At 40.6% G+C, this 26,546-nt stretch overlaps 1 protein-coding gene across 1 annotated transcript in view; it reads left to right on the top strand.

Moving 5' to 3' along the window:
- Positions 1–26,546, top strand: part of rasal1 (RAS protein activator like 1) — an 80,914-nt gene that overhangs the window by 20,038 nt on the left and 34,330 nt on the right. Inside the window, exons 4-7 of the mRNA XM_079827830.1 lie at positions 4,909–4,970; positions 18,501–18,630; positions 18,725–18,806; positions 24,738–24,866. Coding sequence (XP_079683956.1) covers positions 4,909–4,970; positions 18,501–18,630; positions 18,725–18,806; positions 24,738–24,866 — 403 coding nt within the window. The remainder of the gene's footprint in view (positions 1–4,908; positions 4,971–18,500; positions 18,631–18,724; positions 18,807–24,737; positions 24,867–26,546) is intronic.

Here is a 26,546-nt window from a genome sequence, read left to right as displayed (position 1 = left end):
GATAAAAATTGAGTCCTGGAAAGGTATGTTTTTTTCTCTCTCTCTCCCCCTGCATACCTTTATTGGGAACTGACTTCGCCTGCTCAGGAGAGATTGCTCATGTTTTTTCCCTTTCTCGGTCGCGTGCCACCAGTTTAAAAGAGCTCTTCTGATTGGCCAAAAATCTCTACTCTTTGAACAGGGCCTGCCTCACAGATGCACAAATCACTTTTGCCCCACATGTCACGTAGTATATGGTGCAAAGGTGAGAATGCGCGGAACTTGTCATTTGAAGGCGAAAAAACTGCGTTTGAGACTCGTCGCAGCAGATTCAAGCAGCTGTAGTGATTGGACTTGTGATTGTGTTCGAAAAATATCCAAGAAAAGAAATGCATTTGTGACCAAATATTCTACAAGTGTGCAACTCTCATTGCATGGATTCACATATTCATTTGCAGATGTGCAAAATGTGTCTGTGACTTGCGTCACACCACCAAAAATGCGTTTTGCACCATATTCACCGCAGCAACTGTAGCAAAAATGTGAGCGTATGAGTTTACAACTGTTGTGTTGTGTTTGTTTGTAGGTGAGAAAAAAAATCTACAAGTTTACAACTCCTAAAATATTTTTCTCTGTGACTTCAAATGTATTGGTGGATATGCTCTACAGATACAAATTCCACTTAGTTGTTTTGCACCAAAAATACCTTCATAGTATGTGACCACATCTCTGATCGCTTCAGTTCTGCTCTTTTTTCCAACATTTACTAGAGAAGCAAAAAGACTGAAGATATGACGTCTTGCTTAATGAGAAATGTTTGTGCTTAAGATAAGAACCAATATCTGCCAGTGAGGTTTCCTTTGAATTGAGTTTATGTTTCTGATCCCTTTGGCAGATACACTATATTGCCAAAAGTTTTGGGACGCCTGCCTTTACATGCGCATGAGCTTTAATTCCATTCTTAATACGTAGGGTTTAATATGGAGTCGGCCCAGCCTTTGCAGTTCTAACAGCTTCAGCTCTTCTGGGAAGGCTTTACACAAGGTTTAGGAGTGTGTTTATGGGGAATATTCTAGAAGCGCATTTGTGATGTTGGACGAGAAGGCCTGGCTCTCAGTCTCCGCTCTAATTCATCCCAAAGCTGTTCTATCGGGTTGAGGTCAGGACTCAAGTTCCTCCACACCAAACTCGCTCATCCATGTCTTTACGAAGCGACGCTTTGTGCACTGGTCAGTCATGCTGGGACAGGAAGGGGCCGTCCCCGAACTGTTCCCGCAAAATTGGGAGCTTGAAATTGTCCAAAATGTCTTGGTGAAGCGTTAAGAGTTCCTTTCACTGGAACTAACCCCTGAAAAACAACCCCACCCCACCAAACTTTACACTTGGCACAATTAGGCCTGTCACGATAACTACTTTTTGTTTTGCGATATATCGCCCCAGAAATAATTGCGATAAACGATATTATTGTCATTTTAAGACTATTTTAGTCCACTGACTATATAATCCTAATATAACAGCATAATAATGCAAGTAGACCTGCACACTTTCAAATGACAGCCTTTTAATTCTTTAGATCATGGAAATTAAGGGTAAAAATATATATTATCCTAAATAAAAAGAATTGAATAAATAGTAAATAAACATTTTCCCTAGTGAACCAGCTTTAACACTCGTCATTCTGCGTTTACATTTATATGTGCACCGGTGAACAGGGGATTGCGGCTTTGAAATCGAGTCCATTTGGGCTTATTCTTCCAAACTGACAGTTGTTGTCAGGAAAACACTGTAACGCCTCAAATGGCGGCTTCTCTTCACCTGTTGATAATCGCTCTGTGTATGAAGGAACTGCCCGAGAACCACTTTCGCCTCCGTCACGGAAAACATACAAGATGACAGCACAATCGAGTATAATGTTGGTGACATTTATTATCATGTAAACATAATGGGTGATATATTGCAGTGGTTCTCAACCTTTTTTCAGTGATGTACCCCCTAACCAGCGCAAAGCATTTTTGGTAAATTTATTGCAAATATTTCTCATCACTAAAATGTAGTGATTCAAACTAATGTAGTGAAAACAGTGACCATATTTCTGAAATGGAAACCGGGGACATTTCCTATTTGAGTGGTCAAAATATCACTCAAATCTCATTTGTTATTATATTTTAATTAAAAAACAGGGACAATAAATTTGTTTATGTTGTTTTTGTGGAGTCCCAAATTTTATTTAACATTAATAATTATTATGATTTAGTTTGATTATTAGGATTTTTGGTCTGGATTTAATACAATAAAAAAAAAAATTTTTAACTATGAAAACAGTTAAAGAGCACCTATTATGGCATTTAAAATGTTCCAAATATTGTTTTAGAAGTCCCCAACAACAGTTTTGCATGCATGCAATGACAAAAAAGACTTTAGTTTTCTTATAATATGCATTTATTTTTACCTGTTTTGACAGCGATTCTCAAATGATTCCTTTAGTGATTCACTTTTCAAAACCCCGCCTTTACGTGACGCTGATCTGCGGTGATTGGTCCGATGACCCAGTCAGTTGTGATTGGTATAGTCTGTGCAGATATTTTCGGAAACGGAACGCCCATCAAAGTCTTATAGTGACAGTAATTTGTTAATATGTGTCAGGAGTTATGAATATGAAAACCGCGTCGGTACCGTTTGATTGTAATATGAGCCTCAGCTGCTCTCATTCATAAAAAAACTCCTCTATTCTCCTCACGAAGACTCGCGACAAATCAACATCCCTCAGGGCTTTTAGTTCAAAAGTGTGCAGATGAGGAGACATATTGATAGATTCTCATATGTCTGTGTCAAATTTCTAAACAGAGGAGTATTTTTTATTCAATATTTCCTCAAAATGTGCAGATATAGCCTAATCATGAGCGATTGAGTCTCTTATGTGTTGTTTTCAATTCATCCTGGCAGCCGGAGGGCGCTCTGTGCACATGTAGTCCATATGGTACAGACAGACGAAGAAGAACCATGTGCCATAATAGAAGTCCATAATAAAAGCTTCCTGAGATCGCGAAACATGCAAATAGAGACATTTGAAGACTAATAAACACACAATCGCGACGATGTATGGTTTGTCTTCAAGCCACATAGTCTTCAAATGCTCATTCTTGGGCAGATGAAAAAAGTTTGCTTTTGAGTCGCACTTCAGAACACAGTCTCGTCTCCATGATGCTTTCTAGTTTTCACTGGCGTCTCGTCTCCATGATGTTTCTAGTTTTCACTGGCGTCTCGTCTCCATGATGTTTCTAGTTTTCACTGGCGTCTCGTCTCCATGATGTTTCTAGTTTTCACTGGCGTCTCGTCTCCATGATGTTTTCTAGTTTTCACTGGCGTCTCGTCTCCATGATGTTTTCTAGTTTTCACTGGCGTCTCGTCTCCATGATGTTTTCTAGTTTTCACTGGCGTCTCGTCTCCATGATGTTTTCTAGTTTTCACTGGCGTCTCGTCTCCATGATGTTTTCTAGTTTTCACTGGCGTCTTGGAGCACAATAAGTGGGCGTATCGTATTCAAATAACTTGACAAGTTGACGTCATCTAGTCAGAGAAAAAGCTTCGGTCTTCTAACGATTCTTAAAAATGACTCAGAGTCGACTCTTACTTTTGAAAGAAAATAACTATATATACGGTGCACTGTCATATTTCAAACTTTGCAGGATGTTTTTGTTCACTTAGATCTATGTTACACACTACATGAAAGGTACATTTCAAAATTCCATGATAGGTGCTCTTTAATGGTAAGCTACCCATTGTAAATAAGCAGTTCAAAACAATATTGTAACATGACTTAACAAGAACACATTACAAAAATAAAACATAAATATGATAAATAAAACTATTCAACAAATATTGTAACATTTTATAATTGTATTTAAGTTTATACTATATAAATTACTTTTTGAACTTCAAAAGTTTTGTTACGTTTATGCTTGAAAATATATCTTACTATCCTTAATTGGTCTTGTTATTTTGCATTTTAGGCTTATTTTAAGCAGAAAGTATATGTATTATGTATTTTGTGGCTGCGGAACTTTTGGGGACAAAACAATCCCGTACCTTGTTGAGGCTCTGTTATAAAGCACATACAAACAGTATTACTTTAAATTAAAAACGAATAGTTAGTATGTTACTACCTTGAAAGCAATAACGAGGTTTCTTTTGATATTTGACGATAATGGCGCTCTGTCTGCTCTCGACTCGGTGCGTTCTTCATGAAGCAGCGGCGCGCGCTATCGTTGATCCAAGTGACTGACAGGTTGGGTCAAACCATCCTGGTATGGGGGAGACTCTGGGTTTTTAGGATAATGAAATTGAATAGCCTACTCAATATAAAATTCATTTTATGAACTTATACTTATATTTTCCTGAAATATTTATAAAATTATTATTTTTAAAGGATTTTTGCATGGATGCTACTTTTTAAATATATGTAGGCCTAGGCACAATGCAGTCAGGCAAGCCTTGTTTTCCTGGCAACCGCCAAACCCAGACTCGTCCATGGGATTGTCAGACACTAGAGAAGCGTGATCGGTCACTCAGAGAAATGTCCAAAGACCCTAATGGATGATTCCTAATTATTGAAGTTGGCGACCCCCGTGCCGGCCCATTCTCTCACTAATGTGTGTAGAAGCGTCTGCAGGCCTAGAGCTTGATTTATACACCTGTGGCCATGAAGAGATTTGGAGGGGCGGCACAATACTTGTGGCAATATAGTGTATTTGTTCTAATTTTAAGCATAATTGCTTCTCATGTAAAAGCTTCCATCAGGTGCTTCATGTATAGATTTTCCTGATGTCTGTCTGAATCTGAACTGATGATGATGATGATGATGAAGATGATGGTTTAATGTGAAACCGTCTGAACATTAACACATTTCTCATGTTGTGTTTCATGCCACAGTCATGATGACGTCATTGGTAAAATCTCCCTGAGTAAAGACGTGATCGCTGCTCAAGCCAAAGGTAAGAGGACAGGGAAGATTCACGTTCCTTATTTCTGACCTCGACACGCACAGGAGACATAAATCTGTTTCGGGTTTATGTTGTTTTCTTTGCCTAGTATTTTTTTATTTAATTTAATATAGATTTTTTGTATCAAGTGTACAGAAAACACACACATTCCACAAATTAAAATTCTGATTATTTTCCTAATTAACAAAACCTGAACACATTGCATATAAAGCTGTAAAATAAAGCCTGGCAATAAAGAAAACTACATATATATTTTTTATTTTATTTTTAGTATATATATATATATATATACTATTTATTTATATTTCTATATTAAAATTGTATATATTTATTGTGTATATATATATATATATATATATATATATATATATATATATATATATATATATATATATATATATATATATATATATATATATATATATATATATATATATATATATATATATATATATAATTTAAAATTATATATACATAGAAGGGGTCTATAAAATTAATAATAATATAAATAGTATATATTTATATTTACATATACTTATCTATATTTATTTATAATATTTATATATATATATAATATTTAAAATTATAAATACATAAAGCGATCAATAATCAATAATAATATATGTAAAAATTTACATATATATATATAAAATTATATATACGTAAAAGGGGTCTATAAAGTCAATAATAATATAAATACAATTATATATATATATATATATATATATATATATATATATATATATATATATATATATATATATATATATATATATCTTATAAATAATATATAATAATATATAATATAATTTCATATATATAGATAATATTATATATAGATATCATTATATATAGATAAAAGGGGTCTATAAAATCCATAATAATATAAATAGTATATATATTAATATATTATTTACATATATTTATCTATATTTATTTATAATATTATATGTATGTATGTATGTATATATGTATATTTGTTTTTTAATTTTAAATACATGATCAATAATCAATAATAATATAAATAAAAATGTTATTTAAAATTTTTATTAATTTAATTTAATTTTACAAATTAAATTAAATTATATATACATAAAAGGGGTCTATAAAATCAACAATAATATAAATAATATATTATTATTATTATTAAATCATATTATATATATAAATAATAAACAAAAGTGTAATATATAAATATAAATAAATAGTATTATAAAATATTATATAAATAAATAAATATATGTATAAAAAAATTTATATTTATATATTACACTTTTGTTTATTACTTATATATATATAATATAATTTAATTTACAATTATATATACATAAAAGGGGTCTATAAAATCAACAATAATATATATATAACTGTATATATATATATATATATATATATATATATATATATATATATATATATATATATATATATATATATATATATATATATATATACTGTATATATTTATATAATTCAAAATGATATTTACATAAAATGGGTTTATAAAAGTATATACAGTGAAAAAGATTCTGATGTAACTTATCAGATGAGAGCACTGGTGGTTACTCATTTCCTAGAACTGTTTTGCATTCATCCTCCACACACACAAGATCAAATGTACAAAACCTTTAATCTCACTTCTCATTTCTTTAAATATAAATCATCTATTTAAACTTCTCCTTCTTAAGAGTTCAGAGCTCACTGAACCAGCTGTCATTTCTAAAAATATGATTTGTGCAAAACTCAATTCTTGAGGAGAGAAGGGAAGTGAAGACAAATATCTAAATGTAACAAATAAATCAATAAATAACAGGAAGTGACTCTAAATACACATTTAAAGTCATGCGTTCATATCAGTGGTATTTTTTTCCTATTTACACAACATGTAAATAGGAAAATGTTGGCGTTATTTAGTCACTTATTGAGCAGTCGGCTAGCTGGAGCCATTCACCTCCAGTCTTTGTGCTAAGCTAGGCTAGCGGTGTGTGTGTGTCAGACGGAGATGAGAATGGTGTGTGTGGACTTATCTAACTCTAAGATAAAGTCCCAAAAAGTCTGTGTGTTCCTTTAACTGTGAAAGTGAATGCGTGTTTAGGAATGATTACTCGCTCCTCCTGAAGTAATTCCCTCCGCTGGAACGGAGGAGTTTTTAGTTATTATGGGCGCACGAGTGATGTATGAGCGACCACGCCACCCCACAGTGGGTTTCATGTCTTCCCAGCATGCACTTGCCCTGCATGAATCACAGCAGCCTGTCATGACTGACTCACCCTCACCCACGGGATCATGGGAAGCGTTGGCTCTGTGAAGCTCTCGGATGAGAGATTTATTGTAACTGTAAACTCAAACTGTACTGGACTTTAAAATGATGATATGGTATACTGTGCGGCGTGGTTATGCATATTTTAAGTATGCATGTTTGCTATAATGTACATAATACAGGCAGAGCACACACTGTTTCCCACAATGCAATGTGCACGACTTGACCTTCTATTTCCAGTGTGACAAATGAACTGTGAGTGATGTCACTCACAAGCTCTTAAATGTGACAAAAGCGTGTTTACTGTAAAACCTCCTAGAGCTGCTGCATGTCATTATGAATACTGCTCTTATATAACATGCAAAACATTACGCAGTATGCATCGATTAATGTCTGCATTAATCTAACACGACTGCATGTTTAATTCTGCCAGTGGCTTACAGTTATCGTCTCAGAAATATGAATTATTACAAATTATTATTATTTCAAATGAGATTTAATTTAATATAAAGTAATGGTTATTATAGTTAACTAAAACTAAAGACATTGAAAATATATTTTCTTTACTTAGAATAAAACAAATGTTAAAATAAAATAAAAATTTAAAATATATATTATAAAAATGTAATATATTATATTTCAGCTCATTGCCAAAACAACATTTTTATTTAGTTAATCTTTGACTAAAATGAAAACTAGATAAAAATTTATTTAAAAAATAGATAAAAAACAACAATTAATAAAATGACAAAAACGTTTTATTTTTATTTAATTTTTAAATAAAATTGTATTTAATTAATTTAATTATAAAATAATGAATCAAGAAAGATGAATACAATAAAAACAACAACTAATAAAATGACAATAACAACAACAAAAATTAACTAAAAAAAAACAAAAAAATATATAAATTTAATTTTTACATTTAATTATATTTAATTAATTTAATTATAAAATAATTAGTTTATCTTTATGTACTGAAATACATTTTTTAAAATAAAAAATAAATAAAAAACAATAACTAATAAAAATATAGCTGCGAGCAGCCATTAACGGGGCCAAGCGCAAACAAGCCAATAAAACATGCCAACATGGCTGGGAGGGTGAGACCAACTGCAACAATGGGCAATTAAAGGCATTTTAAGATGATTTTAGGCAAAATTGCTGAAAAATCATATATACAGTCACTAATAATATGATTTAATGGTTTGTCACTTTTGACCAATAGGTGGCGCAGTTACGAAATTGATGTGGTGTGGTCAGAGTGAGATGACAATGACAAAGGCAAAGTTTGGTGTCAGTATGTCAAAGCATTGCAGAGATACAGCCTCAAGAGTCATTTTGGCATCATGGCTCAAATTTGTCGCTACAGTATCTGAAAACGGTTTTGTCTGTTGACACGAAATTAATAACTTTTTGCTGTAATAGTCTGAAGATGTTACGATTCGATTTTGGTGAAAATCAGACAAATGGTCTAGGAGGAGTTTGAAAAAGAAGGTTTCTAAAGGAAATCAAAATGGCGAACAGATTGTTTGGCCAAATATGGTAAAATTGGGATCTATGTTCTTGGCATGACCCAAGGAATCTATTAAAACCAGTTTTATTCCAATAGTCAAATTTAATCAAAAGTTATTAGCATTATTGGAAAATTCATTATAACTTTTGTCCACAAGGTGGCGCTGCCTTGAAACTTTTTGTGTACTTTCAGGGCTTAGTGACGGAGACACACACCGAGTTTCGTAACGATACGCCAATGCGTTTGTAAAACATAGCACTTTCTGACAAAATTCAAAATGGCCGACGCCCAAAATGGTTGATATGGGAAAATTGGGTATGGCATGGCTCGGCGTGATGCCCCGACTCTAAAGAGACCAGTTTAGTGATATTTGGCTAAAGCGTTCTTAAGTTATAATCAAAAATATCACATTTTTGTATCTCTGGACCACTTGGTGGCACTGCGCTGAAACGCTGTAGGCAGCCTCAGGTCATGGTTGGCATAACACACACCAAGTTTGGTTAGAATATGCTAAAGTGTTTCGGAGATAAAGCCTGACTTTCATTTTTGTGGGCACTTTGTTGATTTAATTTGAGCGTTATTCAATAACAGTTTGACTAATCATCTCGAGTCTTATACGGTTTGGTCAGCATAGTCTGATGATGATCGTGTTCAATTTTCGTGCAAATTGGAGCAACAACCTAGGAGGAGTTCGCAAAAGTAGGTTTTTCGGTTAATTAAAAATGGCGGGAAAATTATTATGACGGAAAATGACGCCATAGGGTGCAATCGAATTGGCTTGAGCCAAGGAATCAGAGGAAAAAAGAATTTTGTTTCTAGCCTTTATGGTTCAAAAGTTATTAGCAAAATCATGAGTCAAACTTTGGACAGGTGGTGGCGCTAGAGGGATTGTTTTAGAGATTACAAAATTGGTGTGGTTCATGCTGGGACTGTCCTCTATCTGTGTGCCAAATTTCAAAACTTTCCCGCAAGCGGTTCTATGGGCTGCCATAGACTTCAATGGCGGAATAATAATAATAAGAAATCTAACGATTTCAATAGGTGCCCGCACCTTCGGTGCTTGGCCTCTAATTACAAAAACAACAAAATTAAAGAAAAAAATCAATATAAAATAATGGTAAATGGTAAATGGACTGCATTTACATAGCGCTTTTAACAGACTTACGGCCATCCAAAGCGCTTTACATTTTGCCTCACATTCACCCATTCACACACTCATTCATACACCGACGGCGTAATAATGAATTAAGATGTTACAATTCACAGTTTATTATAATTAACTACCAATAACATTTGAAATAAATTATAAAAAATTTCAGCAAAATGTTCATTTATTTTATCTTTATGTACTGAAATAACTCAAATGGAAACTAAATAAAGATGAATAAAAAAGACATAAAAAAAAACAATAACTAATAAAAATTACAACAAAAGTTACAAAACAATTATTTAATATTAAATAATGAATCAAGATGTTAAACTACAGTTTATTATTGTCACAATGGAGAAAGGACCCAAAAGCAAATTTAGGTTACAGTCTTTATTTGAACAGCAGATAATGGACAAATTAGGCTGTCTGCCGGTAACCGGCCGTCTAGGCGGACACAGATCAGGAGACGGTAACTTTGAGACCTGACATCTAACATGCGGGAGGCCTGGTGCGGGAAGCTGCGGTCAGAGAGCGCACACAGGAAACGCAGAACTCACACATCACTTGGCAGACACGGCGGTGCAGAAGGGCAGACCTTTAGAAAGCAGACTACAGGGTGAAATCCTCGTCTGCCACACACACACACACACACACACACACACACACACACACAGTGAAAGAACTAGACAAGCACGACAATGACAAGGCATAGTTACAGACATGCATGACCAAAAAATAACCCGACAAAGAGAAGAGATAGCATGAGAACTAAATAGCAAGATGATCAAGTAAAAGGAGGAACAGGTGTGAGAGGCGAAGCGTGAACAGCTGATTAAGATAGCAGACAGCTGTGAGAAAGCAAACGAGCAGTAAAGAGAGAAAGGAAAACAAGAGGAACCAAACCAAACTCCTGACAGTACCTCCTCCCCGATGGGCGCCCCCTGAGGAAGACTGACGGGAGCGGAGGAAGTCCTCGATAAGCTAGCGGTCCAGAACATCCCTTCCCGGGACCCAGCTTCTCTCCTCCGGTCCGTATCCCTCCCAATCGACAAGATACTGATGCCCCCGACCACGGGGTCGGACATCAAGCTGCCTCTTAACCTTAAAGACTGGGGTGTTAGCGAGAAGAGCAGGGGGAGGAGAGCGAGGGGAACGAGAGCGAACCGCAGGCTTAATGCATGAGACATGGAAAATAGGATGGACACGCTTGAGGGAATGTGGCAACCTGAGCCGTACTGCCACCGGACTGATAACTTTAGTGATGGCATAGGGCCCAATGAACCGGGGAGCCGATTTCCGAGCGGACGTCTGAAGGGGTAAATTATGCGTGGAGAGCCAAACTCTCTAACCACACACATACCTGGGTGCTCTAGAGCGACGACGGTTAGAGGCACGACGGGTGCATTCCCTTGTCCGGCAAAGAGCCGATCTCACTCTTCTCCAAGTGCAACGACAGCGCTGTATGAAAGCCTGAACCGAGGGAACAGCAGCCTCGGTCTCCTGAGAGGGAAACAGAGGCGGCTGGTAACCCAAGCAACACGAAAACGGGGAAAGGCCAGTGGGCGACGATGGCAACGAATTATGAGCATATTCAGCCCAAGTCAATTGCTCGCACCAGGAGGAGGGGTTATGGGCCGCCAAGCAGCAAAGCATCCGACCAAGGTCCTGATTAGTGTGCTCTGCTTGGCCATTGGTCTGTGGGTGAAACCTTGACGACAGACTGGCAGTAGCCTCAATCTGTCGGCAGAACTCCCTCCAAAAGTTCGAGACAAACTGAGGCCCCCTATCCGAAACCACATCAGTGGGAAGCCCGTGAATCCTAAAGACGTGGTCCATGACCGTACGTGCAGTCTCTTTAGCCGACGGAAGCTTGGGCAGGGGAACGAAATGGGCCGCTTTAGAAAAACAGTCAACGATAGTAAGAATCACCGTATTGCCACAGGAGGGGGAAGCCCCTTGACGAAGTCCAGGGCAATATGGGACCAAGGGCGGGAGGGAATAGAGAGTTATGAAGCAGACCGTCGGGAGGCGAATTACCGGACTTTTGCTGAGCACAGACAGAACATGACGCAACAAATCGACGTATCTCACGGTCCATGGCAGGATTTAGAGGCATGACCCCAACAAAGAACAGCTGGACGAACCGACGACAAAAAGTTTACCCTCAGGACACCCCCGGGGCACGACCATGTGAGCTAACGCCCCTCTCACCAACCGTTCTACACCCCATGTGATGGACCCAACCACGCATCCCTCCGGTAGGATAGACTCTGTGATGGAACCGCCCTCATAGGAAGAGAACTGGCTAGAAAGAGCGTCAGGTTTAACGTTTTTGAACCCAGGTCTAAAAGAGATCGTGAAATTGAAACACCTGAAAAAAAGAGCCCAGCGCGCCTGCCTAGAGTTAAGTCTCTTGGCAGAGCGAATATACTCTAAATTTCGATGGTCAGTCCAGACGATAAACGGGGAGGAGGCTCCCTCCAGCCAATGGCGCCACTCCTCCAAGGCCAGCCGAATGGCAAGGAGTTCCCGATTACCCACGTCATAGTTGCATTCAGCAGATGAGAAAAAAAAAAAAGCACACGGGGGAACCTTATGATCGAGGGCAGAGCGCTGTGAAAGCACAGCTCCCACCCCGATGTCCGACGCGTCAACCTCAATGATAAACTGGCTCCCCGGATCAGGCGTAATCAGAATGGGAGCGGAGGTAAACAATCTCTTAAGATGTTCAAAAGCATGTTGCGCATTCTCAGACCAGACAAAATGTGACTTAGCAGACGTAAGAATAATCAGGGGAGCGGCAACCTGACTGAAATTACGAATGAAGCGGCGATAAAAGTTTGCAAACCCTAAAAAACGTTGCAGTGCGGAGCGAGACTCAGGAACGGGCCAATCAGTGACTGCCTGAACCTTAGAGGGGTCCATGCTTATGCCTTTAGCAGACACGACCGAACCAAGGAAGGTAAACGACTGGACATGGAACGCACATTTCTCGGCTTTGACGTAGAGACGATTCTCCAATAAACGCTGTAATACACGACGCACGTGTTGGGTGTGTACCTGGAGAGATGGAGAGAAAATGAGGATGTCATCCAGGTACACAAAGACAAATGTTGAGCATGTCTCTTAACACGGGGGTTTTCAAACTGGGGTCCGGGGACCCCCAGGGGTCCTCCAGAAGGTTCTAAGGGGTCCCCAGAAAATTTCAGAGAATAAAAAGACAAAGCAAAAATAGATAATGTCTACTCTAACTGTTTCGTTTCTAAATGTTTCTCTCCTTTCTTGCCATATACTTTCTAGAATTATATATTTGCTTTATATCTTTCTAGTGAGTTTTTCTCACTATAGTCCCTTTATCTCGCTCACTGGGGTTTTAAGGCGGTTTTCTTAATACAGTACATAAGCTGCTTACATACATTCATTGTGAAAGTTGCTTATGCAAATAATTTTTAGGTTTATAATTCAGGTTTATAAATCCAACATTAAGTATAGCAAATTTAAGTTGGGAAAAAATATGTTGTATTTATAATGCCATACTTACTATTTATCTAACGGTTTAAATATATTTTAGGAAGGGGTCCCTCATAAAGGTTTATCATATTTGGGGGTCCTTGGCTTCATAAAGTTTGAAAACCCCTGTCTTAACACATCGTTTACGAGAGCCTGAAAAACACCAGGAGCGTTTACCAGCCCGAACGGTAGGACTCGGTACTCAAAATGCCCTAACGGGGTATTAAACGCCGTCTTCCACTCGTCCCCTCCTTAATGGTACGCGTTACGGAGATCTAACTTCGTGAAAACCCTTGCCCCCTGCAGGATCTCAAAGGCCGATGACATCAGTGGTAAAGGATACCGGTTCTTAATAGTGATGTCATTCAGCCCACGATAATCAATGCAGGGGCGCAGGGAACCGTCCTTTTTCACGAAGAAAAATCCCGCACCGGCGGGGGTGGAAGAGGGAACAATGGTACCAGCCATGAGTGATTCGTCAAGATACTTCTCAAGCGCCGTGCGTTCGGGAGCAGACAAGGAATACAAACACCCACGGGGAGGAGAAGTGCCAGGAAGAAGGTCGATACAACAATCATACGGACGATGGGGAGGAAGAGAAGCGGCCCGGGAACGACTAAACACCGCTCGCAGATCGTGGTACTCCTCCCGAACTCCAGATAAATCAATAGAATCCTCCTTAAAAACAGACACAGATGAAACAGCAGAGACAAGACAATTAGTATGACAAGATGAGCTCCATGACATAATAGAACTATCTGACCAATTTATCTGAGGATTGTGCCGTGTTAACCACGGGTGTCCTAGGACAATGGGGACCATAGGTGATTGAAATACCAGAAAAGAAATTGTCTCTTGGTGGTTGCCAGATGTGGTGAGACTCACCGGGGCGGTGGTCAACCGGATGTTAGAAAGTTCACGGCCATCCAGGGCAAAAGCTGTGGGAGTATCCTTTAACTCATTAAGGGGAAGGCCGTGTTCAATGGCCCACGTCTCATCACAAATTCTCCTCCGCCCCAGAGTCAATCAGGGCAGAACAGGCAACAGAAGAGTTACCCAAACGAAGAATGGCTGAAATCATACTCCCCGATCTACTGGCTCTCTCTCTCTTACTGAATACGTGGCAGCAAAATGTCCAATACCACCACAGTACAGGCACAACCTCTCCCGGATGCGGCGTTGACGTTCAGTGGAGGAAAGATGTATTCTACCCAGCTGCTTGGGCTCAGGCTCTGGGCGTGCTTCAGTCGATACTGAGGGCGTGAATAGGGAACCCCGGAATCCCGTGACGTCAGCACGAGCGCGTCGGCGCAGATCAAAACGCTTGTCTAAACGAATGGCTAATTCCACCAACTCATCCAGGCTCGAGGGGAACTCACGGGCAAAAATGTCATCCTTCAGCTCATCATTCAAGCCCTCCAAAAAACATGCAGTGAGTGCAGCCTCATCCCATCCACAGGTGGCGGATAAAGTTTTAAAGTCAATAGCAAAGTTGGCTGCGGAACGCCCTCCTTGACGAAGAGCCGCCAGCTCGCGAGAAGCCTCGCGACCAAAAACTGAACGATCAAACACCTTCAACATCTCTTTAAAATAAGTGTACCGGTTACAACAATCAGCCCCTGCCTCCCAGACTGCCGCTCCCCAATCCCAGGCTCGGCTCGTGAGAAGGGAAACCACATACGCAACCTTGGCGTGGTCCACAGCATATGTGACGGGCTGAAGGGAAAACACCACCTCACACTGGGTTAGAAATGCCCGGCACTCACCGGAATAACAGGGAGGATTGTTGATGCGAGGCTCAGCCGCTTGTCATGTCCTTGGAGATGAGGGCTGATCTTGACGCAGGTGGAGCAGCTGGCTGGTCAAATCCATCACCTGGGCAGCGAGTGCATCCACGGCGTGCTTGGCGGCTGATAATTCCTCGGCATGTCTGCCCAGCATAGCTTATTTAACTTATAACTTATTCCTTATTGGTCGGGTTATTCTGTCACAATGGAGAAAGGACCCAAAAGCAAATGCAGGTTACAGTCTTTATTTGAACAGCAGATAATGGACAAATTAGGCTTTCTGCCGGTAACCGGCCGTCTAGGCGGACGCAGATCAGGAGAAGGTAACTTTGAGACCTGACATCTAACAGACGGGATGCCTGGTGCGGGAAGCTGCGGTCAGAGAGCGCACACACACACACGCGCACACACGCGCGAGCACACACACACACACACACACACACACGGTGAAACAGAACTAGACAAGCAGGACAATGACAAGGCATAGTAACAGACATGCATGACCAAACAATAACCCGACAAAGAGAAGAGATAGCATGGGTGCGTTCCATTCGACCGTAAGTGGACTGCGAAGTGGACTTCAGAGGGTATTCCGCCATCTTAAGTGTGATTCCAATCCAAAGGGAGCGAACATGTTCTGTCCGAAGGGCACTGCGAACGGCGCAGGGAAGAAGGGAACATCGATACATCACTTCACAGGAAGTAGAGAGTGAAAATCACCCAAATGTCTTTGCGCGTCGCGTGCATCACCTGTCTGAACTAATGATGGTGCAGAGCCCTTGGTTGGAAGAGTTTTTAAACAGCTCTGCGATTAAGGAGTTTACATATGCATTTGAATATTCATAGTTATTATACAAACTAGAGTATTTATGAATGGTTATTATGGCAATAACTGTTACATCTGTATATTATATTTTGTGAAAATGTAAACAATTTAAAAGTGTTGAGAAGCACCTGAGGGCTGTCATGTTTTATATTTTACTTTATTTACCTCAGGAATGTTTACTGTGCATCTGCACTTGGGAAAGAAAGCGCACGAGATGAGACCGCTAAAGACCATTACGAATAGCCTATAGTTAACCAAATCAAAGTATTTTCATATTGAATGACAGGTGCAGCTTCAAATCTGTTCATAGTCAATACAGGTTATAAGTAAACTAATAAAACTAATGGACAATGTTTTGATTATATGTTTTAGATAGCCGATACTGTGTGTTTTTGTAAATGTATATGCTTATTATATGGTTTTCAATTTGAAAGTAAAGTAAATTACAATATTAATTTATGTTAGGCTATATCATAATCTGCACCCGTCGTTGCCTTTCTTTGATGACGTTGCAGGGCGTTCCAAATGAGCGATTATTGTCAGCGAAGTCCACTTCAACTGATATACCGTGCTCAGGGAGTAGGGAGCAGTGTACAGTACGTAGGGACCCTGTCGAATGGAATGCACCCCATGAGAACTAAATAGCAAGATGATCAAGTAAAAAGAGGAACAGGTGTGAGAGGCGAAGCGTGAACAGCTGATTAAGATAGCAGACAGCTGTGAGAAAGCAAACGAGCAGTAAAGAGAGAAAGGAAAACAAGAGGAATCAAACCAAACTCCTGACAATTATAGTTAACTACCAAAAATGTTTATAAAATAAATGTTAACTGAAATAAAATAAAATATTTAAATATATTACAAATATATAACATATAAAATTATATAAAAATAAAAATATATATATTTAAATGAAGTTATCATTTACATTTACATTTATGCATTTAGCAGACGCTTTTATCCAAAGCGACTTACAACTTGGGGGTACAATAAGCGATTGGTCGTGAAGAGTCGAGTGAGCGCAACAAGTGCCTGAAATACTTGGTCCGTGTACATTTCTCAGTGTAGCACAGGCTAGAGTAGGGCAGGAAAGAGGAGGAAAAGAGGAAAGTAAAGTTTTTTTTTTTTTTTTTTTTTAGGAGGTTAAGTGCTCACGGAAGAGATGAGTTTTTAGTTGACTTTTGAATGTTGTCAATGAATCCGCATTTCGGATGGCGGTGGGCAGATCATTCCACCAGCTGGGAACGTTGAATGAAAATTTTCTGGAGAGGGATTTTTTGCCTCTCTGTGATGGTACCACAAGCCTTCGCTCCTTAGCTGAACGAAGGCTTCTGGTGGGGGTGTGGCGACGTAGAATCGAGTCAAAGTATGCAGGAGCTGAGTGCGTGGTGACTCTGTAGGCAAGCGTCAGCGACATAAAAAACTTGATGCGAGCAGCGAGTGGTAGCCAGTGCAGAGAGATGAAGAGTGGTGTGACGTGGGTCCTTTTGGGCTCGTTGAAGACCAAACATGCCGCTGCATTCTGGATCATTCGAAGTGTTTGGATCGCACAAGAGGGGAGTCCAGCCAGGAGCGCATTGCAGTAGTCCAGTCTAGAAATAACCAGAGCCTGGACAAGAAGCTGTGTTGCGTGTTCTGTTAGGAACGGTCTGATCTTCCTTATGTTGTAGAGCGCAAACCTGCAAGAGCGAGCTGTCTTAGCAATGTGATCTCTGAAGGACAACTGGTCATCGAATGTAACTCCAAGATTTCTGAGTGATTTTGAAGGGGAGATCAGGGATGCACCTAGCTGGATGGTGAAGTCATGTTGCATAGTGGGACTGGCGGGAAAGATGAGGAACTCAGTCTTTGCCAGGTTGAGCTGTAGGTGATTTTTACTCATCCATGCAGAGATGTCAGCCAGACAGCTGGAGATTCGTGCAGCTACTGTGGGGTCATCTGGTTGGAATGAAAGGTAGAGCTGAGTGTCATCAGCATAGCAGTGATATGAGAAGCCATGTGCCTGTATGATGGGACCTAATGAAGTAGTGTAAATGGAGAAAAGGAGAGGTCCAAGCACTGAGCCCTGAGGAACCCCCGTGGTCAGTTGATGCGCTTGGGATTCCTCTCCTCTCCAGGCAACCTTGAAGGACCTACCTGTGTTATCTGATATACGGAAATTAAAATTAGATATAATTTATTTTGCATAAATAAATTAAACATTTCTAAAACATTAAGTAATATTAGAATGAAAACAGAAAAAAAATCAAAATATAAACTGTAATCGTATCTCAATGATGCTATAACAACACTGATTCGCAGCTGATATTACTTGACATTTGTCACACTGGAAGAAGAAGGTTTGCATTGCATTGTGGGATATGCAGTGCAGTCAGGATGTATACTGCACATTTGATGTGAATAATGTAAATATACTGCATAAACCAGATGCATGCATTGTGTTCTCTGGGCGTGAACGGTGTCCTGCTCCTGCAGGCTTGGACAGCTGGCTGAACCTGAGCCGTGTGGATCCGGATGAGGAGGTTCAGGGAGAGATTCATCTGGCGCTGGAGCTCCACAGAGACGCTCACAGATCCTGCCTGCACTGCCACGTCATCGAGGCTCGGTGAGCAGCTCTGATCTGTTGGATTTACCCATCAGATGTTTCTGTCCGTTGATCTTTCGTGTTGTGAAGCGCTGTGTGTTTGTGTTGGTTTCAGGGATCTGGCTCCTCGTGATATCTCCGGTACCTCGGATCCGTTCGCCAGGATCATCCACAACAACGCCAGCGCTGAGACTTCGGTGAGAGGATGCGTGCGTCTTCATCTGTGCAGCCTCTCCCGCTACAAAAACATCTCTGGCCCTGTCCCAAATGGCACACTTCATGTGCATAGGGTGACCAAACGTCCTGTTTTCCCAGGACATGTCCTGGTTTCAAGTCCTGTCCTGGCCCTAATATAACAATTTTCTATCCATACAGAGGAGGCGTACTTTAAATGTATTGAAACTAATAAGGAATCTTTGAGTAAACTTCAAGTATCATTTGAGTATCTCTTTGCCGGGCAGAGTGTCCTGGTTTTCCAGGACCAAAATATGGTCACCCTACATGTGCACTTTCGGTCTTGTGGACTTACAATGGCCGCTGCGTGCACGTGTCCGTTAAAGGAACACTCCACCGTTTTTAGAAATAGGGCTTATTCAACTTCTTTCCTACATTTAAATATGTGGGCAAATGCATTTTTGTCTCTTGTAGTGCAAGCATTGTTTTATTTTGGCAGGGTCGCCGCTAGCTTAGCTTAGCATAATGAATGGAATCCTATGTTGCCAGCTAGCATGTCCCGAGTAAAAGTGATCAAAAAAACCCCCACCTAATTACTTCTTGTGGCCTGCGTATTCACAACGAGTACAAATAGCGATGCAGATTAAGACTAGGCGATTTCCTAGGCAGATATTGACTTGGGACTATATTATGGGGAAGCACAGGCGAAACACTGCTACTTGGGCGTGGAGATATCACGCAACACATGAAATCCCACAACTTCCGTCAACATACCGGCGTGAATAGTAGCTGGCTATTTTTCATACAGTACATGAATGGCGACGAACATGGCTGATTTTGTGAGAGACAAAGAGGGTTACTTCTTATGGTGCGTTCACACCGGACGCGAATGACGCGATTTGCACGACTGATTTACATGTTAAGTCAATGCAAAGATGTGAATAGACATTCAGCGGTGCAATTCGCGCGAATGATTGCGCGAATGACGCGAATTGAGCATTTGAAGCGTGATTTGCATGAATGCCGCAGATCGCCCGAGTTGAAAAATCTGAACTTTGGCGGATATTCACGCCGCATTAACCAATCAGGAGCTTGCTCTAGCAGTGACAACAATGAGGAGAAAATCTGTATATTAATATCTGGTTCAGACAATATGATTATCACTGTGATAACATTAAAGGGGTGGTAAACCACGATTTCACTATTCTAACTTTAGCTAGCGTGTAATGTTGCTGCTTGAGCATAAACAACATCTGCAAAGTTACAACGTTCAAAGTTTAAAGCAAAGGGAGATATTTGCTTTTAAAGAAATCAGTTTCTAAGAACTACAGCAAACGGCCAGTAGGCGACTACACACATTCCTCCAGGGCTTGCTGACATCACCAGGCTCAATATTTACATAAACCCCTCCTCCGAGAATATTAAATAAGGGGGGGTGAGGCCATTTTGTATCGCGGCGCTGTTGTGGTATAGTTAGGCTGGAGTGTTGTTGCCGCGATGCCGAGGAAACGCTGTTATTTTCATCCGGATTGCAGGTCTGGGGTACTTGCTCTGTTCAGCCTTCATAGGGACGGGGGTGCATTGCAGTGCGTTTAACATACAGCATGTTATATGCACGTGTGTTTGAGTCAGCGGGGAATCAGGCGCGCGCAGGGCTCCCTGCAGAGGAGATCTAACATCTAAGCACATCTAACAGAGGAGAACATCCACCGTCTTCGCGATTTCAATGCCAGATTTGCACAACGTCAGCTGCGTGAAAAAAACACTGCCGGTGCCTGGATGCAGGACGCGCGCGCTGCACATTTCACGGAGGACAACACAAACTTCCACAAACTTCGCGAGTTCAATACAGGATATGCACAACGGCTTGTCCTGAAAGCTGGATTTACAAACAGAAGCTGTTCACGGGCCACAACCTGTAAGTCTGATTTATTTTTCATCGATGTGTTTTCCTGTAATAGGTTAATTGTACGTTGTAGCAAGGAAGTAAACAGATGACAGCGCTGTTCTGCAAACTAGTCTGTTAAATGCTCACTCATACTTAACGATATCCGACGAACACCTAACGTTACAAACATTAACGTTAAAATCTCAACAGCGAACCTGGCATTAGTGTAAATGATTCTTTGATTAGAGCTTTTATGTATTGTTTATCTTCAGGCATGCTAAACATGGTTCTGTGTGTGATTTGGCTAACTTACTAAAGTCAGTGCTTAGTGTTCGTTTTGGGTTAACGTTAGTTCTTGCGACAGATATTTGGCTATAATCGTTCTAAAAATACAAAAGTTAAAGTGCCATTCAGTAGCGATCACTATAGATCCGCAGTCTTTACTCTCGAGGACTGAACAGGTTCTGCTCGATCATCTTCACTCAAATGTTCTGGGTCTGATTCGAGCTCATATGGTTTTATTGACGCCGTTGTTTCTAATACTGAACAGCCTCCGGTAAGGGGCGTGACGTTTCCGACGTGCACTGCGGTTAGCGAATCAGAACACACTGGGCCAGCTAACCAATCAGAGCCCACTGCGTATTTTTGAGGGACTGGCTTCATACAACCCGGAAAGCATCAGACCGTTTTACAAGGAGGGACAGAGCAGTGTAGAATAAAGGTCAAATATATGACAAATAAGGCAATTTTTTTTAAAACGAAGCATGAACACATGTTACAGTGCACCCCACAAACACAGCCAAGCCTTCAAAAGAATGTGTTTTACCGCCCCTTTAAATGACATGAAACACAGCCCATTTTCTTTTTGTTAAATGCAAGTTTATGTATGATCAATAATACAAAAGTATAAGTAAAAGGTATAAGAAGCTATACATGAAATAAAGCAAACAATTCAGTCAAACATTCAAAGTCAGTGCTAGTCGGCTACAACGGTAACGTAGGGTTAAATAGCCTAAAAATAAAAAAGTAATGAAACTTCTCTTTTCCCTCAGCCTAAACGATTTGCTTGCACAGACTACCGTAAAATAAATAAAGTAACACATCCAGGCTCCTTCCCATTGCCTCGTATCGAGGATTGTGTTAATCGCGTTGGGTCGGCGAAATTTGTAAGCAAGTTCGATCTGCTTAAAGGCTATTGGCAAGTTCCGTTGACCAAAAGAGCTCAAGAGATTTCTACTTTCATTACATCTGAGGGGTTATTCTCTTATAACGTTATGAGTTTTGGTCTTAGAAATGCTCCTGCAACATTTCAGCGACTTATGAATAAGGTTGTTTTTGGGTTGAAAGGAGTTGCTGTTTATTTAGATGACGTAGTGGTCTTCAGTGATTCATGGGAGCAGCACTTGAAGCACATCGCAGACTTGTTCTCTCGTTTTGAAGAGGCTAGCCTGACCGTCAATCTGGCTAAGTGCGAGTTCGCCAAGGCCACTGTGACGTATTTAGGTAAGGTGGTTGGACAAGGATGTATGCGACCAGTTCGGGCCAAGGTTGAGGCCATTGATCAGTTTCCTTCGCCTACTACTAAGAAGGAATTAATGCGTTTTTTGGGGTTGGTAGGTTACTACCGGGGTTTTTGTAGGAATTTTTCTACTGTGGTAGCCCCGCTCACTGACCTGTTGAAAGCGAAAGCCGCTTTTGTTTGGTCGTCTGTCTGTCAAGAAGCTTTCGAGGCAGCTAAATCACTGCTTACTTCCACTCCCGTGTTAGCAGCGCCTCGTTTTGATCGTTCTTTTCAGTTGTGTGTAGATGCTAGCAATGTAGGTGCTGGAGCAGTATTGTTACAGGCTGATGAGGAAGAAATTTACCATCCAGTTAGCTGCTTCTCAAAAAAGTTTAATTCATTTCAGTTGAATTATTCTGTGGTTGAGAAGGAGGCATTAGCGTTGATTTGGGCCACAAATTATAGATCCATGAGAGCAAAGATCGGCCGTTAGATCTACACAAGACGAATTATAGCTGGAGACGCCACAGAGACATCAGAGCCAGCGGCAGACGGCAGAAGGACTGGCCAAGGAAAGGCTGATCTCACCGGGGTGATCCACTGGAGCTCACAACTCCGAAAACACCAGAAAAAAAATTCAAATAGGCGCTCTCTTTATAAATAAACCACAGATTTGAGCTTTAAACAACTACATTATTGCCTGAAAAAGTCACACATTAGCAGTAGTATTTTAACAAAAAAGACGTGTGAGCACAGCCCATGTCAGCCATTTCTCAACGAGACGAGCCGCTGGCAGAAGCTCCTCCCATGACGCGAATGTCATGCGCGAATGAAGCGAGTAAACTCAAAATGTTCAAGCGTCCAACTTTGCGCGAATAGCACGATTTATTCGCGTCATTCGCGTCCGGTGTGAACGCTACATTAGACAGTCAAGATCCAGAACCATACACTGTAAAAACTAATTAGTTCAGTTTACTTAATTCAATTGTGCAAACTTGTTGCCTTAATTCAATTAAGTAAGCATTACTTAATTGCATTAAGTTGTTGTTAATTAAACCATTTAAGTTTTGTCAACTTAATCCTGGGTGCATTGTGCATTGCATTGTGGCATGAATAAATTAATTGCTTCATTTTACTTATTTTTGGCTTTATTTTACTATTTGTCTTTTGTCAGTATAACCCCAATAATGACAGCAAGTAAAATAATAAAGGTTGTATTAATAATAAAAAATAAAAAATAAAACAAATCCTTGTTACCATTGTTGTGTTTTGCATGCTGAATGTTGAAGTCTGTGTGTGACACACTCAAACATGGTCAAATGATATTGTGACAAATATAGAGGGATTATATCGACTCAATTAAAAGGTTATGCCATAAATATTAGCAAAAATAATGTTAAAAGATCATTATTTGACATGAAATATAGTTATGTTATACATCATTAATGGACAAATATTTTTATATATATATATATATATATATATATATATATATATTTATTTATTTATTTATTACTTCCCTTCTTTTGAAATCATACAATATGATTTCTTGTTGCATTGCTGCATTAATAGGAAGTTAATTACTATAATATGAATGAAGTTCCAAGTGTCTAACCAAAGGGAACACTAATCACAATTATGGTGAGAGGAAGTGGAGGAAATGAGTGATAAGTCTATAAAAAATTGCCCCACCTCAAAAACACTTTGCCCGCCCGTCCGCCTGCTTGTTGTTTTGCTTTGGCAAAATGGTACTCAAACCAGTCAAGTAATGTTTACTTGAGTTTTCTAAGTAACGAAGGCATAGCACGCAAATAGTTCAGATTACTTAATTGTTTTAAGTAAGTTCAACAAATTATTGGACATTAAGTAAAGTTTACTAAAAAAGTCTTAGTAAGAACAACTGTTGGATTTTACAGTGTACCTCTATGAACCAGTTTTCAGAAGAGGAGCTACGCCTGCGTGCTTTGGAAATAGAACGACAGGAGGAGGAGGTTGCGATCGCTCAACAGCCGGAGGACATTTCATGTGTTGCGTGATATCTCGGCGCCCAAGTAGCAGTGTTTCGCCTGTGCTTCCCCATAATATAGTCCCAAGTCAATATCTGCCTAGGAAATCGCCTAGTCTTAATCTGCATCGCTATTTGTACTCGTTGTGAATACACAGGCCACAAGAAGTAATTAGGTGGGGTTTTTTTTTTTGGATCACTTTTACTCGGGACATGCTAGCTGGCAACATAGGATTCCATTTATTATGCTAAGCTAAGCTAGTGGCGACCCTGCCAAACTAAAACAATGCATGCACTGAGACAAAAATGCATTTGCCCACATATCTAAATGTAGGAAAGAAGTTGAATAAGCCCTATTTCTAAAAACAGTGGAGTGTTCCTTTAAGTCCTCAAGACCGTAGGGTTTCCCATTTGTCATTTAAGCTTAAAGAAGTGTGCTCACGAGCGCCCCCTTTGCGGATGCTATGTGAATGGGCGTTTATAATTCATAAACATAAACGTGTCTTACTGTATGCATGGCAATATTAGGCCGTTTAGTTTAACGAGTGTGTTTTCTGTAGATAATAAAGAAGACGCGGTTCCCGCACTGGGATGAGACTCTGGAGCTGTGTTTGGATGAAGAGGGTGGAAGCGTCACGGTGGAGGTCTGGGACTGGGACATGGTGGGAAAGAACGACTTTCTGGGAAAGGTGAGGTGACTGGCTGTGTTCCCATCCATTTTGGGACATTGCCTTAAAAAAACATATATAAGATCATTTTTTATTCAATAAGAAAATGTGCAAAGGCTACGATGAAAATGCAGTTTTTGCAGCAGCTTTGCTCCGGTTTTCCAGGAAGTGAGGATTTTGTTCTCTAGAACACATGCTTTATTCCCAAGTGTTTTATATGTGTTACGGTTTGTTTTGCAACTTTGAATGGAAACATTACTGTTCCTCTGAGAGCTTCCATTCAGCAAATTACCTCTTCATGAAAACACACACAGTTTCCGTGTCCTAGTCATTTGAGAATGGAGTGAAATCATTTTCGTAGCTCATCATTTTGCACAATTTGTAGGATAATGTAATGGACTCAAATAAGGGTTGGGACCGACAGCTGCATTTCTCTTGGTGCTAATATATATACACACCAATCAGACTTAATATTGTGTTGGTCCCCCTTTTGCTGACCCATCGAGGCATGGACTCCACTAGACCCCTGAAGGTGTGCTGTGGTATCTGGCACCAAGATGTTATCAGCAGATCCTTTAAGTCCTGTAAGTTGCGAGGCATGGCCTCCATGGATCGGACTTGTTTGTTCGGCACATCCCACAGATGCTCGATTGGATTGAGATCTGGGGAATTTGGAATCAAACTCGTTGTTGTGCTCCTCAAACCATTCCTGAAGCATTTGTGCTTTGTGGCGGCGCATTATCTGCTGAAAGAGCCACAGCCACCAGGGCAAACCGTCTCCATGAAAGGCTGGACATGGTCTCAGCAATGCTTAGGTAGGTGGGACGTGTCAAAGTCACATCCACATGGATGGAGGACCCAAGGTTTCCCAGCAGAACATTGCCCAAAGCATCACTGCCTCCGCCGCCACGCCTTCTTCCCATAATGCACCTGGTGCCATGTGTTCCCCAGGTAAGCCACACACACACACCCGGCCATCCACGAGATGTAGAAGAACACGTGATCATCAGACCAGGCCGCCTTCTTCCATTGCTCTGTGGTCCAGTTCTGATGCTCACGTGCCACTGTTGGTGCTTTGGGCGGAGGTCAGGGGTCAGCATGGGCTGGTCAGTGGCTGTGCCGCCCCATACGCCACAAACTGAGATGCTCTGTGTATTCTGAGCCCTTTCTATCATAACCAGCATTAACTTCTTGAGCAGTTTGAGCTTCAGTAGCTCGTCTGTTTGATCGGACCACATGTGCATCAATGAGCCTCGGCCGCCCATGACCCTGTGGCCGGTTCTCCACTGGTCCTTCATGACCCTGTGGCCGGTTCTCCACTGGTCCTTCATGACCCTGTGGCCGGTTCTCCACTGGTCCTTCATGACCCTGTGGCCGGTTCTCCACTGGTCCTTCATGACCCTGTGGCCGGTTCTCCACTGGTCCTTCATGACCCTGTGGCCGGTTCTCCACTGGTCCTTCATGACCCTGTGGCCGGTTCTCCACTGGTCCTCCATGACCCTGTGGCCGGTTCTCCACTGGTCCTTCATGACCCTGTGGCCGGTTCTCCACTGGTCCTTCATGACCCTGTGGCCGGTTCTCCACTGGTCCTTCATGACCCTGTGGCCGGTTCTCCACTGGTCCTTCATGACCCTGTGGCCGGTTCTCCACTGGTCCTCCATGACCCTGTGGCCGGTTCTCCACTGTTCCTTCATGACCCTG

This window comes from Gobio gobio, assembly GCF_949357685.1.
Source record: "Gobio gobio genome assembly, chromosome: 10".
In the NCBI taxonomy this organism is placed as follows: Eukaryota; Metazoa; Chordata; class Actinopteri; order Cypriniformes; family Gobionidae; genus Gobio; species Gobio gobio.
Note: the sequence above shows the minus strand (reverse complement) of the source record. Positions and strands in the feature narration are given on the sequence as shown.